This window comes from Pan troglodytes, chromosome 6 (genome assembly GCF_028858775.2).
Source record: "Pan troglodytes isolate AG18354 chromosome 6, NHGRI_mPanTro3-v2.0_pri, whole genome shotgun sequence".
Lineage (NCBI taxonomy): Eukaryota > Metazoa > Chordata > Mammalia > Primates > Hominidae > Pan > Pan troglodytes.
In genome coordinates this window covers 144,842,908-144,862,479 of record NC_072404.2, presented here as the reverse complement: position 1 = coordinate 144,862,479, position 19,572 = coordinate 144,842,908, and the positions used below count along the sequence as shown (strand labels likewise).

At 42.2% G+C, this 19,572-nt stretch overlaps 1 protein-coding gene and 1 pseudogene across 3 annotated transcripts in view; both read right to left on the bottom strand.

The window, feature by feature from the left end:
• Positions 1-13,779: 13,779 nt before the first annotated feature.
• The window catches only part of STRIP2 (striatin interacting protein 2), a 58,078-nt gene continuing 52,285 nt past the window's right edge, over positions 13,780-19,572 (bottom strand). Inside the window, exons 20-21 of one of the 3 annotated variants that reach the window (XM_519374.8) lie at positions 19,125-19,329; positions 13,780-16,598 (exon numbers count right to left, since the gene is read on the bottom strand). In XM_519374.8, the coding sequence (XP_519374.3) occupies positions 16,348-16,598; positions 19,125-19,329 (456 nt within the window). In that variant the 3' untranslated portion in view covers positions 13,780-16,347. The remainder of the gene's footprint in view (positions 16,599-19,124; positions 19,330-19,572) is intronic. The other 2 variants (XR_010158992.1, XM_009454194.4) reach the window with 2 other exon arrangements.
• On the bottom strand, positions 17,519-17,671 carry LOC112209960 (U1 spliceosomal RNA; annotated as a pseudogene).

Below are 19,572 nucleotides of genomic sequence, written 5' to 3'. Positions count from 1 at the left end.
TCGGGCGGCGCTCCCACTGGGGTGGCACTGGGGTGAGAGCGCAGGCTAGGCCCGCTCACTCGGCCAACCTGGGAGAGATCATCGGAGAAGCTCTTTTGGGAAATGAGCATAAGGACTGTGACGGTGAAGGGAGAATATCATGGGAAATGTTTGCAAAAGAGCCGGATAAAGAGAGTAAGGGCCTGAGAGACTAAAGGGGTGGGGAGGGAGTTCATGTGCAAGTAGGATTGGGCGAGAAATGTACAGTAGGTACAGTTTTGCCTCCAACCTTGCCAGTTCCAGCCTCCCTCCCCGAAGGTGAAGTCTACACTTTGGGTGGTACGACTCATTCTTTTTTATGACTTGTCATTCCTTTTTTTTTTTTTTTTTTTGAGACCGAGTCTCTCTCTGTCGCCCAGGTTGGAGTGCAGTGGCACGATCTCGGTTCACTGCAACCTCCGCCTCCCAAGTTTAAACCATTCTCCTGCCTCAGCCTCTTGAGTAGCTGGGATTACAGATGCGTACCACTATGCCCGGCTAATTTTTGTATTTTTAGTAGAGATGGGGTTTCGCCATGTTGGTCACGCTGGTCTCGACCTCCTGACCTCAGGTGATCCACCCGCCTCAGCCTCCCAAAGTGCTGGGATTACAGACGTGAGCCACCGCGCCTGGCCTATCATTCCTTTTTATTCAACAGTTATTGAGCATCTGCCACGTGCCTGACACTCTTCCAGGCCCTGGAAATTGAGCTCTGAATGAGGCAAAGTCCTTGTTCTTTTAAGGGGTGATTTGGGGGAGGTGGTCGTGGCTGAAATGGAGGGCCTGGCAGACATTAAAAGTGATAGGGACAGTATGGCATATTGCATTAAATTGATGTGACCACTGGGTGCTCTTTTAGATTGGTGACTGGGGAAGGCCTCTCTGAGGAGGTGACGTTAAAACAGATCTGGATGACAAGGAGCAGTCAATTATGCCAAAATTAGGGACAGGAGGAGGAGGCTAGACCAAGAAGCAGGAGTAGGGTCCTGGAAGGCTCTGCAAGGATGTGGTGTTTTGTTTGCTTTCTCTTGAAAGACAAACTGGCTTCCAAAGAGGACTGTTTATGTTCTAGGTTCTCTTACATATGCTTTCCCTAATCCTTCATTAACAGAGCAAACCCAACTTCCAACTACTTTTAATATGTCTGTGAGTTTTTCTTATGAGTCCATATGCCCTGGATATGGCAAATTCTCCTGCCCTCCACCTGCACTTTCTTCTCTTCTTGCGCCTGTCTTCATCCCTGGATGGGGCTGGCCCACCCCAGCCGCTTACACTTCTCTGGGTTATCTCAGCTCTCCCAAGGTTACCCCTATGGGATCACTCCCAAATCTGTTCCAGCCCTGCTTTTCCTGAGCTCCAGATCAGAGATCCAGAGCCCTGCTACAAGGTTGTTTTGTTTTCTTTCTTTTCTTTTTTTTTGAGATGGAGTCTTGCTCTGTCGCCCAGGCTGGAGTGCAATGGCACGATCTCTGCTCACTGCAACCTCTGCCCCTTGGGTTCAAGCAATTCTGCCTCAGCCTCCCAAGTAGCTGGGATTACAAAGCATGTGCTATCACGCCCGGCTAATTTTTGTATTTTTAGTAGAGACAGGGGCCAGGCTGGTCTCGAACTCCTGACCTCAGGTGATCCGCCTGCCTTGGCCTCCCACTGGGATTACAGGCGTGAGCCACTGCACCGGCCTCCTGCTACAAGTTTTAAAACTCAGCTGTCTTGAAAGTAGATCAGTGGTCGAGGTGTGCCATGGGTGGGGGAGGATTGACTCTGCAGTGGGCTAAGAGGAAAATTCCTGAGCGATGGAAATACTCTCTATCCTGATTGTGGCAGTAGTTACACAGGTGCAGGGCTGGCTGCATCATTTGCATGGCTTAGTGCAAAATGAAAACAGGAAGAAGCAGGGAAAAGTGCCACTAAAGGTACTAAATTAGAAAGCTTTCCTTTTCTCTGTGGTCTCTATCAACCTGTTATGCTGTTTTTATTTACTGTTTAATGTGTTTCCTTGGGTACGGGAACACTCCCCTTCCTAGCTATCGTCCCATAGCAGATGGGTGACCCTCGAGGGATTGCACCCTCTGTGCCAGGATGTGCTTGGTGTCATGACTGTGGTGGACAGGACGCTCGCGTGTCTCACTCTGAATGTACGGGGGTATTGCCATGCCCTGCCCTAGATGGGATTGGGGGTTGGGTAGGGTGAAGGTGGGGATTGGGGGTAGTGGGGGGTGACAAGAGGTGAGACTCAGCAGCAGCTAAGGCACCAACCCCCTTCCCCCAACAGGCTCCATTATCCCGTCGAATTTCATTGACAAAACAAAAATTCAAAGGTAAAATTACTAAGAAATTTTCACACTGTGAAACTCAGAGCACTAAACCCCGAGCCTGTGGCCCTTCTAAGAGTAGGACTCGGCCAGGCGCGGTGACTCATGTCTGTGATCCCAGCACTTTGAGAGGCCGAGGAGGGTGGATTACCTGCGGTCAGGAGTTCAAGACCAGCCTGACCAACACGGTGAAACCCCATCTCTACTAAAAAATACAAAAATTAGCCAGGCATGGTGGTGGGCACCTGTAATCCCAGCTACTTGGGAGGCTGAGGCAGAAGAATTGCTTGAACCCGGGAGGCAGAGGTTGCAGTGAGCCGAGATTGCACCACTGCACTCCAGCCTAGGTGACAGAGCAAGACTCCTTCTCAAAAAAAGAAAAAAAGGAGTAGAACTCTGTGTGACCACTGGGGGGTCAAACAGCCCATGAACCTGGCCCTGCACAGGTATACACATTTGTCAGAATTAATTAAATTATATACTTCAAATGATTTCAGTTTACAATATATGAATTATAGCTTGATAAAGTTGATTTTGAAACTTCAACTCAGGAACCTTACCCTACCGCATCTAAAATCAAACATGGCTGGGCGCGGTGGCTCACACCTGCAATACTAGCACTTTGGGAGGCTGAGGCAGGTGGATCGCTTGAACTCAGGAGTTCGAGACCAACCTGGGCAACATGGTGAAAGCCCATCTATGCAAAAAGAAAAAAAAATACAAAATTTACCGGGCATGGTGGCACGCATTTGTGGTTCTGGCTACTTGGGAGGCTGAGGCGGGAAGATCGCTTGAGCCCAGGGAGTCAAGATTGCAGTGAACAGTGATTGCACCACTGCATTCCAGCCTGGGCGACAGAGCAAGACCCTGCCTCTAAATCAATAAAATCAAACACTTCTCATAGCCAATGTGTATCTCCTTCTGTTTTGGATGATGGCCTCAGCAGCCATCTAGGTACCCACGCTAGGAACTGGTAACCTTTGATCCCTCTCTCTCTCCTTGTATCTAGAACACTCTCATCTGCACCTACTTGAGGCTGCCTCCTGACTTGTTTTTTTTTTTTTTTTTCTTTTTTTGAGATGGAGTTTTGCTCTTTCACCCAGACTGGAGTGAAGTGGCACAATCTCAGCTCACTGCAGCTGCTGCCCCCCGGGTTCAAGCAATTCTCCTGCCTCAGCCTCCAGAGTAGCTGGGATTACAGGCGTGTGCTACCACACCTGGTTAATTTTTGTATTTTTAGTACAGACAGGGTTTCACCATGTTGGCCAGGCTGGTCTTGAACTCCTGACCTCAGGTGATCCACCTGCCTTGGCCTCCCAAAGTGCTAGGATTACAGGCATGAGCCACTGCGCCCAGCTGACTTTCTTTTCTTTTCTTTTTTTTTTCAATTTTTTTTTTCTTTAATAGAGATAGGGTCTCCCTATGTTTCCCAGGCTGGTCTTGAACTCCTGGGCTCAAGGGATCCTTTTGCCTCAGCCTCTGAAAGTGCTCTGATTATAGCCATGAGCCACCACACCTGACCCTCACGTTTTTAAGTCTGTAGATGGTGCCACCTGCTCCCAATCACCCAGCTGCAAGCCTCTCAGTGTGCCCTCCTGCATTGCTTGCCAAGCCCTGTCTCTCTGGGGGACCGCCGTTCCCTACCCTGCTCTTCCTCAGATCACCACCCTGCTCAAGCCTGTGCTGTCTCTGGCCTGGGCTGCTACAGAAGTCTCCTGACCAGCCCTGCTGCCTCCTGAGGCTTCTGCACTCCATCTGGTATTCTTTCTAAAGCACAGATTTAATCATGTCTCATCCATTTTCAAAAACTGTTGATGACTATTTCCTACAAAGAACTCCTTGGTATGGTATGAATATGTGTCGTCTTCCCGAATCTCGCCTCCATCTGCTTGTCTAGTTTTACTTACCCTTGCTGGCCCCTCATGCCTTATTTTGGCCACTCTCCTCTGTCTCTGGGATTTGTGGTGCTCCACACCTCCCAGCCTCTACTTATGTGGTCTCCTATAGCTGGAGTGTTTTCTCCTCCTTGCTTATCATCAGAAGCCTGTTCAACCTTCAAGGCCCAGCACAAACTGTGAGTTCATTAATCACTAGCAACACTTTGTGCCCATTAAACTCAGCCTCGGCCTCTGGCATTGCATGAATCTGTACTTCAGTTAGAGAGAGGTTTCCTTGTCTCCTCCACAGTGAGCAGCCTCTTTTAGGCTCCTCACTTTATGCCACAGCAGTAATGATAGAAGTTAATGGAACAATTTTCATGGTTCATTGGGAAGTATTATTGCCTTTATTCTGCCAAGCCCAGAGACTTCATTCTCATTGACCTCTGAGCCTAAGTGAAGGCTGCTAGCCTCCCCTCCTTTAAGTCCCCCACTTGTTTCTGGGGCATGCTTTCTGCTCCTTGCTCATCCCAGCCCGCATTGTCATTACATGCCTATCTGCCTCCTGCTGCACTCCAAGTGGGGGATGATCTCAAAGTCCACTCCTCAGCCCTGTGCGCTTCTCCCTCAGTGTCCCCTCCCCTGCTGGCTCAGGGAGTCACGTCAGTGCCTACCACTGTCATGATGACACAGTCTCTGTGGTGAAAAATGGCTGCCCTCTGAGCTCTGGCCCTTAGCCCCCAACATTCCCTGCACTTTGGGCATCTCCCCTTGTCCTGCCTCATCTGGTCCCCACTGGCTGCACCGTTCTCCCCAGCTCCTGCCCTTTATCTCCTCTAGCTCATCTTCATCCATCTAGAATGATAAGTTCATTGGTCAGGCCTAAGTGTCCTTTGGAAATGCTCTTGTATCAATCCCTGCCTTGATATCCATATCATTTCATCCTTTTCTTACTGCAAATTGTAGCCAACACTGAAGGGACGTTTGCACACATATTGCATTTTCACTTCACTATAACCAGTGTGGTCGTTTCTATTATGTTCTCCACTTGGTACACGAGGTCAGAAAGTGAGTAACTTTCCCAGGTTCACAGTCAGAGTCAAAGCCTGCTCTGTCTGTCTGTCGAGCCTGTGCTGTTAACCACTATAATTATTCAGGAAGGTGCCCTGGACTTGAGGCCAGAAGATGTGAGTTCGTGTCTTGGCCTCACTACTTATTAGTTGGGCAATTCTCTGAGCTTTACTTTTTCCCCTTGGGTTGCTGTGAAGGCAATATGATAGAATAACTGTGAAAGTACTATGTGAATTAATTAATTATTATTATTTATTTATTTTGAGACAGAGTCTTACTCTATTGCCCAGGCTGGAGTATAGTGATACAATCATAGCTCACTGCAGCCTCGAATTCCTGGGCTCAAGTGATCCTCCCACCTGAGCCTCCCTAGTAGCTGGGACCACAGGCTAGCACCACCACACCAGGCTAATTTTTTTTATTTTTAATTTTTTGTAGAGACAGGGTCTCCCTGTGTTGCTCAGTCTGGTCTCAAACTCCTGAGCTCAAGTGATCCTCCCTTGGCCTCCCACAAGTGCTGGAATTACAGGCATGAGTCACTGCACCTGGCCTGCTGTGTGAATTTAAAGTGTTTCCAAGAAGCCTTACTTTAAAAGATATAAAGCACAAGAAAGCATGTTTTGCCAGTGGACAGGCAGGATATAAAATGGTCTAGTGATGATTGAAACAATTTCAGTGGCAGGACTGTTTTCCATCAACCAAATGGATCTTCAGCCTTTGCACGGAAGAAAGCCTTAGCATTGATCTGCCGGGAGGTAAGGAGAGCTGCTGAGGTGTGTGGCTGGATGGTAGACTTTGTTATAGCACATAGTTCAGATTCTTGCTAGTATCAGAACATCATTGATTACATATGCATTTGTCTTAAATGCCAGTTTACTTAAGAATCACTTAATGTTTAGGACCTTAGATGTTTATTCCACAAGAACTGAACAAATCTTCCTGTGTAAAGTGGAAGAAGATGTTAAATTTAGATAACTATTCATTCTCACATCAGAATAGCACTAGTTAATTTTATCTATTTATGAATACACATCCTTATGTCTTCTTTATAAATAGTAATGCTAACTGTGCTGTTCTTTTTAAAAATTACCAGAATTGAAGCATGCATTCTTAGAATATCCAAACTTAGAATATTCTATCACTATCTTTCTTAGAAGTTACACTTAAAAATTCCTATTTCCTCTTTTCTACTCTGGTGACATCTTCTTTCTGTCCTTCCTTTATTTTTTCTTTCTCTTTTTTTGTTTCATTAAGTGCAATAGTATATCACTGGATTCATTTCATGATAGCCCCACCCTTGGTAGCCCTTATATTAAAGAAGAAGTTACAGAAAAAATAAACCGCTCTTTTTAGGTCATTTCCTCTGTTCACCCACTAGGGTCCTAGCAGTGAGAATGCAAGACCTTGGGATACAAGGCCAGCTGGGGCAGACTTAGGAGAGGAGTCATTCATATCCAGGACAGAGGTCAGCAAACTCTGTGAAGGGCCAGAGAGTAAATATTTTAGACTTTGTGGGCCCCATGTCCTCTTTTTTTTTTGAGATGGAGTCTCGCTCTGTCACCCAGGCTGGAGTGCAATGGCATGATCTCGGCTCACTGCAACCTCCGCCTCCTGGGTTCAAGCGATTCTCCTGCCTCAGCCTCCTGAGTAGCTGGGATTACAGATGCCCCCCACCACGCCTGGCTAATTTTTGTATTTTTAGTAGAGACGGGGTTTCACCATGTTGGCCAGGTTGGGCTCAAACTCCTGACCTCGTGATCTACCTGCCTCGGCCTCCCAAAGTGCTGGGATTTCAGGTGTGAGCCACCTCGTCCAGCCCTGTGTCCTCTTTTACAACTACTAAACTGTGCTGATGTAGCATAAAAGCAGTTACAGGCTATGCAGCACATAACAGCATGTTGGTTAATGGTGGACCACATATACAACAGTGATCCCGTAAGATTATAATGGGACTGAAAAATTCCCATCACCCAGTGATGTCTTCATGATCCTGACCCTGTGTACGCCTAGGTTAATGTATTTGTTTCTGACCTAGTTTTTAACAAAAAAGTTTAAAAACTAAAAAAAATTAAACATAGAAAAAGCTTAGAGAATAAGGATATAAGGAAAGAAAATATTTTTGTACTGCTGCACAATGTGTGCGTGTTTTAAGCTAAGTGTTATTGCAGAAGAGTCAAAAAGTTTAAAAATATTAAAAAGTTTATAAAGTTACAGTGAGCAAAGGTTAATTTGTTATTGAATAAAAAAATTTAAATACATTTAGTGTAGCTTAAGTGTAGAGTGTTCATAAAGTCTGCAGGAGTATATAACAATGTCCTAGACCTTCACATTCACACACCACTCAATTTCAGCCCTGCAGTCTCCATTGATGATAAGTGCCCTATACAGGTCTACTATTTTTACTGTATTTTACTTTATTTTTACTGTACCTTTTCTATGTTTAGATACACAAATACTCATTCTTGTGTTACAATTGCTTGCAGTATTCAGTACAGTAACATGCTGTGCAGGTTTGTAGCCTAGGAGCCATAGGTTATACCATATAGCCCAGGTGTGCAGTAGGCTATACCATCTAGGTTTGTGTAAGTACACTCTATGATGTTTGCACGAGGACGAAATTGCCTTATGATGCATTTCTCAGAAAGTATCCCCATCACTAAGCAACGCATGACTGTACAAACCACACGTAAACAAATGAGCACATCTGTGTTCATTTTCATGTGTCAGAACATATTTTTCTTCTTTGGATTTTCCCCATTTAAAAACGTAAAAAAACATTCTTAGCTCATGGGCTGTATAAAAACTGGTAGTAAGCTAGAGTTGGCCCACGGGCTGTTAATTTGCCAATCCCTGATCTAGAGAGTTAAAATGCTATTTATTATTCTTGCTGGGGGATTGAGAGGGAGGGGAATGAGGTAGGAAAAATAATAGCAATTATTGGGCACTCATATTTAGTAAGCATTCTCCTAAGCACTATATATAAAAATCATGTATACTCATTTAATACAACCATAGAAGGTAAGTAGTAATATTAGCCCCACTTTACAGATGGGGAGTCTGAAGCATAGAGAGACTAAATCATCTGTCGCATATCACACAGCTAATAGAGGCAGAGCATGATACAATAGCTCACCAAGTTGGGTCTAGCACCCTCTATCTGAGCCATTATGCTGTACTGCCTTTCTGGGTAAAATGTTATCTTCTGGTAAAGACATATTTTCACAGGCATCCACATGGAAGATCTTTGTCCTGCCAGCTCCATTAAGCATTTGAACAAAAAGTTACAGAATATTTGAAGTAATGTTTCCATTTGGAGGCAAGGGGACAGATGGCACTGTCTTATTTAATAAAGAAGTCACTTTCCCTGAAGGTGTTTGAGCAGAGGTGGGATGACTTTTGTAGTCTTGCGGTTCCCTAGAAAGACTTTGGTTATTTTCTTTTCTATAAAATAAAAGTAAAAATTTAAAATTCTTGATTTTTGAAATTTAAATCTGGCTAATTACTACAGGAGCAAACAGCCTGAACACCTCCCCATAGCACACTCGGGCACCATCTCATTACATTTACAGGATTTGGGAGTCTGAATAACCAGAACTGCTGGGAGGAAATGATACGTCAGACTGTTTTGACCTATTGCTATGGGAACTGAGTGAATCTCCCTTAACCCCATCCCCACCACCACCACACACACACACACACACACACACACACACACACTTGCTACACATGATTCTTCCCATCTATACTCTTCTTAGGTGAAAAGTATTTGAAGGTGGTGTTAGGGAAGACTTATTTATTAAGTAATTAAAATCATATATTATTAAATGAGTATAATAATTTATAGTCATATGAGAGAATATTAATATGGAAAGATATCCAAGACAAATGGTAAAGACATAGAACAGCATGTCTTGTGTTCCCAATTGTGTAAAAAAAAATGTTGGTAGGGAGGAGATGGATGAGTACTGTGGAAGTTTTCTGAAAGGATAAAAAAATATTGATGGTCATTACTTCTGGGGAACAAGATAGGGATCTGGATGGGAGGAAATTACATTTTTCATTGTGTACTCTTGTATCCTCTGAATTTTTAACCTGTATATTCTTAATTAAAATACCAATAAATGCAGAAATGTGTTATTCAACTGGATACCTGCTTCTTCATGACATATACCCTACCCAAGCCAGAAAATCTTTCTTTACTTGAATCTCCTTTGACTACATTTGCAGTTGCAAGCATTTTTCAATTAAAAATAACCTCTCCTGGGACTTGCCTTACACTACTAATGATGACAGAGAGGGAGTAAATGAATCATTGTTGCTATTTGTTAGATTTTTGATGAGTGTTAGTGGGTAAAGTGGGTTGAATGGTGGCTCCAAAAAAGATTTGTCCACATGTGAATCCCAGGAAACTGTGACTATTACCTTATACGGCCAAAGATGTGATTGGGTTCAGGATCTTTAGAGGAGGATCATCCGAGGGGGCCCCAAATGCAATCACATGTATCCTTATGAGAGAGAAGCAGAGGGAGTTTTGAGGGAGAAGGGGAGGAAGAATTGTGACCACAGAGGCAGAGACTGGAGTGATGCACCACAAGCCCAGGAATTCCCAGAGCCCCCAGAAGCTGGAAGAGGCAGGGAACAGATTCTCCCATCTGCACCTTTTGAGGGAGCACCTTCCTAGTGACACCTGACTTCAGGCACCTGGCTTCCACACTGTGAGAGAGAATAAGTTGGCCAGCCGCAGTGGCTCATGCCTGTAATCCCAACACTTTGGGAGGCCAAGGTGGGTGAATCACAAGGTCAAGAGTTCGAGACCAGCCTGGCCAACATGGTGAAACCCTGTCTCTACTAAAAATAGAAAAAAATAGTTGGGCGTAGTGGCAGGCACCTGTAATCCCAGCTACTCGAGAGGCTGAGGCAGGAGAATTGCTTGAAGCCGGGAGGCGGAGGTTGCAGTGAGCCGAGATTGTGCCACTGCATTCCAGCCTGGGCGACAGAGTGAGACTCTGTCTCAAAAAAAAAAAAAAAGAGAGAGAGAGAGAATAAGTTTCTATTGTTTTGTTTTTTTGTTGTTGTTGCTGTTGTTTTTTGAGATGAACTCATGTGTTTTCCAAACATCACCTATTGGGACTTACCTATACCAACATTTCCAGAAATAATTTGCATGTTGTTACAATGCTTCGCCAATATCAATAGAGCTTTGATCTCTTTGTTCTACTCTATTTTAGAGATTACACATTTCCTTATATTGTTAAACCACCACCATATAAACAATCTGTGTTGAGTGGTGAGGTAAGGGTGGTAAATTATTCTCTTCATTCTATTTTTTTTTTTTTTTTTTTGGTTCAGAGAAAATGGGAAAGGAGGAGACTCAGAGGCAGATAAAGTTTATATTTAATGTATAGATAATAAAATCATACTGTAGCCATTTTTACTCTCAAATGTCTTTTTGAGGTCTCTAATGTTGAAAAAATCATATAAAATATGTGCTATGGCCGGGTGTTGTGGTGCATGCCTGTAATCCCAGCTACTCGGGAGGCTGAGGCAGGAGAATTGCTTGAATCTGGGAGGCAGAGGTTGCAGTGAGCCGAGGTCACACCATTGTACTCCAGCCTGGGGGACAACAGTGAAACTCTGTCTCAAAAAAAAAAAAGTGCTATGGTTTGAATGTGTCTCCCAAAGTTTGTGTGTTGGAAGCATAATTCCCAATGCGATCATGTTGAGAAGTGGGACCTTTAAGAAGTCATTAGATCATGAAGACTCTGCAATCATGAAGGGATTGATGGAGTTATTGTGGGAATAGGTTGATTATCTCAGGAGTGGGTTCTTGAAAAAGGATGAGTTTAGCCCCCTTTTCCTAGTTCTCTCTAGTGTGCTATCTTGCCTTTCTGCCTTCTGCCGTGGGATGATGCAGCATAAAGGCCTTCGCCAGATACCAGCGCCGTGCTCTTGGACTTCTCAACCCCCAGAACTGTAAACCATATACATTTATATTGTTTATATAAAATTATCCAATTTCTGGTAGTCTTATAACAGAAAACAGACTAAGACAATATAGTTGTCCCTCAGTATCTGGAGGGATTGGTTCCAGGACCTCCTAAGGATACCAAAATCCTTGGATGCTCAAGTCCTTGATATAAAATGGGGTAGTATTTGCATATAACTATGTGCATCTTCCTGTATATTTTAAATAATCTCTAGATTACTTATAATACCTGATATTAGGTAAATGCTATGTAAATAGTTGCTTTACTGTATTGTTTAGGGAATAATGACAAGAAAAAAAGACTACATGTTCAGTATACAAGCAACTTTTCTTTTCTTTTTTTTTTTGAGACGGAGTCTCACTCTGTCGCCCAGGCTGGAGTGCAGTGGTATGATCTTGGCTCACTGCAACCTCCGTCTCCAGGCGATTCTCGTGCCTCAGACTCTACAGTAGCTGGGATTACAGGCATGAGCCACCAGGCCTGGCTAATTTTTGTATTTTTAGTAGAGACAGAGTTTCACCATATTGGCCAGGCTGGTCTTGAACTCCTGACCTCAGTTGATCTGCCCATCTTGGCCTCCCAAAGTGTTGGGATTACAGGCATGAGCCACCACGCCTGGCCTCACAAGCAATTTTTAAAAATATTTTTGATCCACCATGGTTGAATCCATGGTTGTGGAACCCACGGACGTGGAAGGCCAACTGTATGTTAGCATTAACCACAAGTCAGAATAGTACCAGCTGCTAAAGAATCTACTGGGTGTTTCACAAATGTTTTTAGCAAATTCTGTATTTTGTAAAACATTCTTTTACTACAGAAAACATTCTATCACACTTACACTATTATCAAAAAGTCTGACCTGGACTTATTATTGTAGGTAAAGCAGATGTTAATTGGTGTGCCTAGGATTTCTGAAATCATGTCAAGACTTTCTTTGCCCCTGCAAACCACCCTAAACACATACTTATCACCTATGTTCCCAGAGTCCCAGTGTGGCAAGTTTTATACTTCACATAGGTTTATACTTCATGTAGCCTGGATATCAAAGTGACACAAATTTTATATAGTTAAGGAATACAACTTGATGTTTTGATATATGTATACATTGTGAAATGACCACCACAATGCATTAACTGTAAAATTATCAAAATGGAGTCACTAATGTCAAATCTAACAAAACGGAGCTGAGGCCATGGAGGAGGGGCTCTCATTCGAGTATGCCTATGATGGGAACTATGCAAAAAATTCCTCAAAACCACAGTATTCCAGATAACTCACTTACACAAGGATACTCAACTAACAATGAATGTCTCCACCCATGAGCTATTGCCAACTCTGCAACAAGCCCCTGTAACCAATGGTCTTTGTTCCAAAACAGTTTACGTGGACTTCTTTTTGTTTTTAAAAGCTTCCCCTTTGCCACAACTCCTTTGGATGAGCCTGTGGTCTGCCATAGCATGCATATCCCAGATTGCAATCCCCTGCTATTCCCAAATAAACTCTGCTTTGGAGAGTTGTTCTCTGTTGTTCATTTTAGGTAGATATATCTTGTTGTTTAAGTTAACAAGTTACAGGATCAAGAAACACTTCATCTACACCTTCATCTAGATGAGATCCTAGAATTTAGGTCTCACATGACTGGATAAGATTTTTGGTCTTCCTTGAGGAGGGGCTGTGTGTTGTGTGTAATATAGGAGCAGATATTCATGACCAATTCACTTTCCTTGAGAGTATTATACCATCCATGTTTGCCACTCTGTAGGTAGAGTATGCTTCTCCAGTCTCATGTTAGGCTTGTCCCTGTGATTTGCTTTGGTCAATGGTATATGAACAATTTGATTTACACCATATTCAAGCAAGAGTCTGAATGTGCTTGCATGGTATGTTTTGTCTCTTGCTCCTGCTCTTCACTATAAAAAATGTATGTCCCAAGTAGGAACTATTCCATCAGTCTAGTGCCAGAGAAAGAAGACTGTGGAGCAGAGCCAAGCCAAGCAAGCCAAGGTGAGTAGAGCAGAGCTGCGGCTAACTCCCAGACCCATGAACAAGAAACGTTTGTCAAAAGTCACTAAGATCTGGAGTTTATTGCTTGTATTAGTCTATCCTCAGGGAACACTCTGGGGGTAAAATAATATTTTATATATTAACTTTATTATATCCTTCTTTGTTTTTGAGACGGAGTTTCGTTCCTGTTGCCCAGGCTGGAGTGCAGTGGCGTGATCTTGGCTCACTGCAACCACCAACTCCTGGGTTGAAGTGATTCTCCTGCCTCAGCCTCCCAGTAGCTGGGATAACAGGCATGCACCATCACACCCGGCTAATTTTGTATTTTTAGTAGAGACGGGGTTTCACCATGTTGGTCAGGCTGGTCTTGAACTCCTGACATCAGGTTATCTGCCTGCCTCGGCCTCCCAGAGTGCTGGGATTACAGGTGTGAGCCACTGCGCCCGGCCTATATCCTTCCTTTCTATATGACTTTGAGTTTCTCTTGTGTTGAAGAATTTAAACACCAAATTTCTAATTCCAGCTCATTTTATTTTTATTAAAGTGCTTCAGTAGATGAACAGTGTTATCAACAATCAACACAAACTTTACTGAAATATTCACAAATAAAAATCCTCTGTAAGTCATTGAAATGTTTTTCTATGTAGTAAAAGTAATCACCATTGGAGACTGGTGAATTTGAATTTATTCCTAACCACATACATGGTTTATATATTAACTTTATTATATCCTTCTTTGTTTTTGAGACAGAGTTTCGTTCTTGTTGCCCAGGATGGAGTGCAGTGGCATGATCTAGGCTCACTGCAACCCATACATGGGTTCTCAAATTGGAAGATTCAACCTGGTTACCTTAATATATGGGGCTGGCTGTCAATACCTGAAAGCTAGTCCCAGCAAGTCTGTGGAAAAAATGATGTGATTGGAAACTAATCATTTATCCTTAGTGCTTCAGTTTCTCCATCTGCACTGAGAAGTAACCTTCCCTTAGAAAAGGGTTGTAAATAAATACAAAATGTAAAGTATGCTAAGCATACTTCTGTGCCTCAAAAAGCATTCACATACATGCTTTTAAAAGGGCAATTTCTTTGTTCTTGACATAAATTGAATACTATCTGGCTTTATAATAAATTGATGGATTATTACTCTTTCCTTGAAAATTATCTTTTTATACTCAAATCATATTAAAATCATACTAGCCTGACTGTAGATTAATTTACAGGAGTTGTGCTCAGTAAATTATTTTGATTGCAATAAGGACTACTGTCCTACTTAGGTAAAATTTACAAATTATTTTAAAAAGTTTCATCCATTACTTACATTCTCCAAGACCTATCCATAGAGACAGAAATCCTGGTACTTTAAAGCACAAAGAGGCAAAATCCAAAATTTACTTGTTAGATTTTGGTATAGCTCCTTTGGATACTGTCAAGTATTTTATTCATGTCCTCCAAATGATACTGTGGTTGACAAGGGGCAGAGTAAATAAGCAAATTTTGACTATATCACCCAGCATAAAGTGACCTGGTGCCATCATAAAAAATTCAGTAGTGCCTAAGTTGGGGGAGAGGGGCAACATGTATAGTAAAAAAGCTTGAAGAGGCTGGGCATTGTGGCTCACACCTGTAATCCCAGCACCCTGGGAGGCGGAGGCGGGCGGATCACCTGAGGTCAGGAGTTTGAGGTCAGCCTGGCTAACGTGGTGAAACCCTGTTTCTACTAAAAATACAAAAAATTAGCCAGGCATGGTGGTGCGTGCCTGTAATCCCAGCTCCTTGGGAGGCTGAGGCAGGAGAATCGCTTGAACCTGGGAGGCGGAGGTTGCAGTGAGCCGAGATCGTGCCATTGTACTCCAGCTTGGGCAACAAGAGCGAAACTCTGTCTCAAAAAAAAAAAAAAAAAAAAAAAGCATATGATCCTAACTAAATCAGAAACTTTTTTAAAAACCTTGTTTATCTTGAGAAGTATGTGATTCTGCTGTAAAAGAGAAATATAAAGAGGCTGGTATATCAACTCTCACATTTTCAATGAAATGTGCAATACTTTTAGGTAGAGACAGTATTGCTAAATCTCCACATGACACTTTGAAACTGCTAGCAATAAACGGGAAAAAAATCATTAATCAACATTGGAGAAAAAGAAAAATGGTAAGCTGTGATGCTTTTACTTTTCTTTTCAATTAGAAAAATATATTGATCACGACCACAAGTGGACATACCATCTGAATAAATAAAGCCTCCTGTAGTTAACTTGTCATTTAAAAAATGAATTAGATGAAAAGGATAATTTTCTGCAGTATGCTCAGCCATTTGAAGACTGGAGTCATTTAAGAAAAACATGAAACATACTTAGAGAGGACCTGATTATTTCATATTGGTTGTGGCTCTTTAAAAATGGCAGAGCATTCCATGCCCTATACAGAGTACACAAGGAAATAATTTTCACATTGAATATAGATCTCTTACAGAATGAGGAAAAAAACACTTTACACAACACACTTTTCGATAACATGCAGTATTGAGGGAATAGTAAATCATCATCCTTCACAAAGAAGGTGCAGGTGCTCTAAAATAATCTTAGAGCTAATGATTTCAGAAAGAGGCTGTCCAAATTTGAAATTTAAAATGCAAACTTAAATTCAAAGTTGGTTTTTCCAAATCTCTGATAAGTCCTAGGAATCCAGCATGAGCAAGAAGAAAACTTTCTCCCTATTTTATGACTTGTACCTCCCACTATCTGTGATGAATGCCATGGGTCAAATGCCATAACAAATTTCCTCTTTTACAGCCAGCAAAGTCTAGCCTGGTTGTAGCCAAGACTAAAGCAGGAAAAGGTCCTACCAAAGAGCTTGTCTAGAATTGATCCACCAAAAGATTTCCAAGGCCAATTGGGCACCCAACTGACCCCAGGGCAAGTTGATCATTTTGTTGTGATTCAGGATCCCACCCTTGCACCATCTTTAGGCCCAAGAGCCCCCAGAAGAGCCCTGAACTGGTAACAGCGCCTGTATGGACAGGGTAGGCAGAGCACCGTTTATTGGAGCTGACCTCTATCTATTGATGCTTGTTGACAAGAACTTAGTCAGTGATTCTGGAGCAGCTCCTCCCAACAGATGGGCTGTGAAAACACCTCTCTCTCGAGCCAGAGCTCATATGAATAGTGGAAATCTTCAGGCAGATCCAACCTCTGCCCCAGTACACTCTGCAAGCAGTTATCCACAGGTGAAAACTCAGAGTCCTGGGGTCTGTCATAGCGACGGCTGTTAAAAGCCTCAATGTTGGCCCTCAAGGTACATTCTTCTGCCTGGAAGTCCCATGGTCTGGCATCGATGTCTGTGTTGGAAAGAGAGGAAGAAGAAGACATATAATGCAAGACACTGCTCCTCTTATCACAGAGCATGGTCTATGGGATTCCAAAAATGGAGCTGCTCAGAAATTCTTTTTTTTTTTTTTTGTAAAGAGCAATGTACGAAGTTAGTATACAGCATGCTGACACTTAGGTTTAAAAAATACACATATGCCCACATGCATAAGCTTGTATATGCAGAAATTATCTTTGGAAGGGTAGTCTAGAAACTGGTAATAGTGGTTACCTATGAGAAAGGAAATGAGGGCCCAGAGGGAGGTGGACTTCTTCTATTGTATTTCCTTTTTATTATTTCACTTTCTCATTAGATTTATGTATTACTAGTTATATGTATTATGTTTCCCAAAAGGGTAATTAAATTCCTTTTATGCAGCTTTCCTTAGGGGATGAGTGTCCCATCTGAATGGAATAGCCAGCTTTCAAGGAATAGGAAGGGGCAAGAGGGGTATAACATGGAGAATCAGAATGGACCAATTACCGAAGACTTTCCTGACTCCCTGGAATCTCCTCCAGCACATTATAAATCTATATGTCAGCTTATTTTAAGATGATGAGGTGACGGCTTCAATGAAGGTAAAAACAGAAAACAGATCATCTGTTTTGCTTCTATTCACTTAGACACTTATTTCAGGGCTAAAGATACAAATCTCCCAGATCTCTCATGTTCCACATGCAAGGGTTTATCATAAGGAAGTGTAGTGTGAGTTTGGGCTCATAATGGCAGCAACAACAGATGTGCCATTTGCAGGATAAAACATTTTTGTGTTTTAAAAATTTACAAGAATTTAATAGATAATTGTGCTTTATGTCTTATAGCAGAAGTTGCATCCTGGCTTGTTATGTGCCTATCATATGTTTCCTTTAGTTCTCTAAACCCTTTTTTAGTGAAAGGACAGTCCCTCACCACCACAAATTATGCAGTTGAGTTTCCCACATTTAGGGGAATGGCAGGGGTCAGCATATCTGGAGTAAAATGGATAAGACTTGTCCTGGGAAAACCATCTTCATGATCATGGTATTTTCCCTGCCAGGTAAGTAAGTAGAGTTCTCTGAACTCTTTACTGCATCATCCTTTAAAATTCAAGCAGGTTACAAACGCAGCAAAGACAAGTCGTTACCAAAAATTCTCAAATACAATTATGGAAATAATGGTCAAATACAAAACAATAAAAAAGCTCTCCAAAATAAATTTTTCCAAACTCTGATCAATCTTACAAGTTCTGGTAGTTCAACCAAATATCTTGCCTTCTGATGTGAGGCAATGTACAGTTCCCAAGACTACCTAGGACATACTGCAGCCAAAAAGGTTTAAATTGAATTCATCAAACCTTCAGATTTAACTTCAAGTTTACAGGTAATACCATAGATAGACGAATAAAGTAGATAACACCACAAAGAAGAAAACAGACAAATCCAGAATGTGAGTATTTTGCAGGACAACTGGCCTAGTTCTTCAATTAGTTAGCATTAATGGTGGAGGTGGGGAGACTGCTTAGAGGCCAAGCACGGTGGCTTACACCTGTAATCCCAGCACTTTGGGAGGCCAGGGCAGGAGGATCCTTTGAGCCCAGGAGTTCAAGACCAGCCTGGGCAACACAGGGAGAGACTCCGTCTCTACAAAAAAATTTTAAAAATTAGCCGGGTGTAGTGGTGGTATGCATCTGTAGTCCCAGCTACTTGGCAGCTGGGAGGATCACTTGAGCCCAGGAAGTTGAGGCTGCAGTGAGCCATTATCATGCCACTGCTTTCCAGCCTGGGTGACAGAGCGACCCTCTCAAAAAAACAAACAAAAAACAGAAAACAAAAATAATTAACATATATATAACAATTGGATGCAACCTGTGGTCCTGGATTGGATTCTGACTTGGAAAAATAGCTATAAAGAACATTTTGGGACAACTAGAAAATTGTGAATATGAACTTCATTAGATGAAATGAAAATGTACTGACATGAAAAGGTAGAGATAATGTTAAAAGAGAAAATTACAAAATAGCATACATAACTTGCTTTCATTTTAATAAAATATGCATGTATATGCATAGAAAAAGATCTGGAGGAATATACAATAAGATGTTAATGGTGGCAATTTCTGCATAGTACAAATATGGCATAAATATAATATAGTAAAATGTTTGTTTACTTGTATTTTCTACCTTTTTTTCTAACTGCTTTGTAATAATAAAAAGTTGTTTTAATTTAAATCTTTTGGAGAAAGCTGTCATTTAAAAGAATGTTTTGGAAAGGCAATTAATTATCTCTCAATTTACTTGTTTTATAAAACGGATTTTCATAGTTTACATAGGACAAGGGTACATACTAGAATTTGAGGCATAACCTTAAAGTTTGGTGTATCAACGCCTGACCTATAATCACATATTTTTTCATCTAAAATATGTAACAATTCATGCCAAAAGAGGAGTGATAAATATTTATTTAGTTTTGTCTAAACCCCAGGAAACTCCAGGAAGTCAAGAGCTTTGGGAAGACTCACCATTCCCGTAAGCCCAGTCATCGTTCATGCGGTGACGCACTTTCTGGTAAATGGCTGACATGGTTTTCATGTTGCTTTTCCTCCATTGGCGCCCCAGGTACTTGGTCTGTAACTTTAGTAGCTTTAGGACATAAAGTTGCAGCATGGCCTGTTTGACCTTGAGGGCCCGCTTTAAGATTGGTGCCGATTTAAACACTACCAGCATCTGTTCATTGAAAGACGGGTGGGGTAAAGATCTAACGTTTCTTGGAATTTCCAGTTTACAGACAAATTAAACCAAACCTAGCTAGCCTCAGAAATTCCTGGGGAGCTTTCAGGAATCTATGGTCCAGGCTCTACTTAGATTTAATCTTCAAGAATATAGAGCGGGGGCTGGGCAAGGTGGCTCATGTCTGTAATCCCAGCACTTTGGGAGGCCGAAGCCAGTGGATCACCTAAGGTCAGGAGT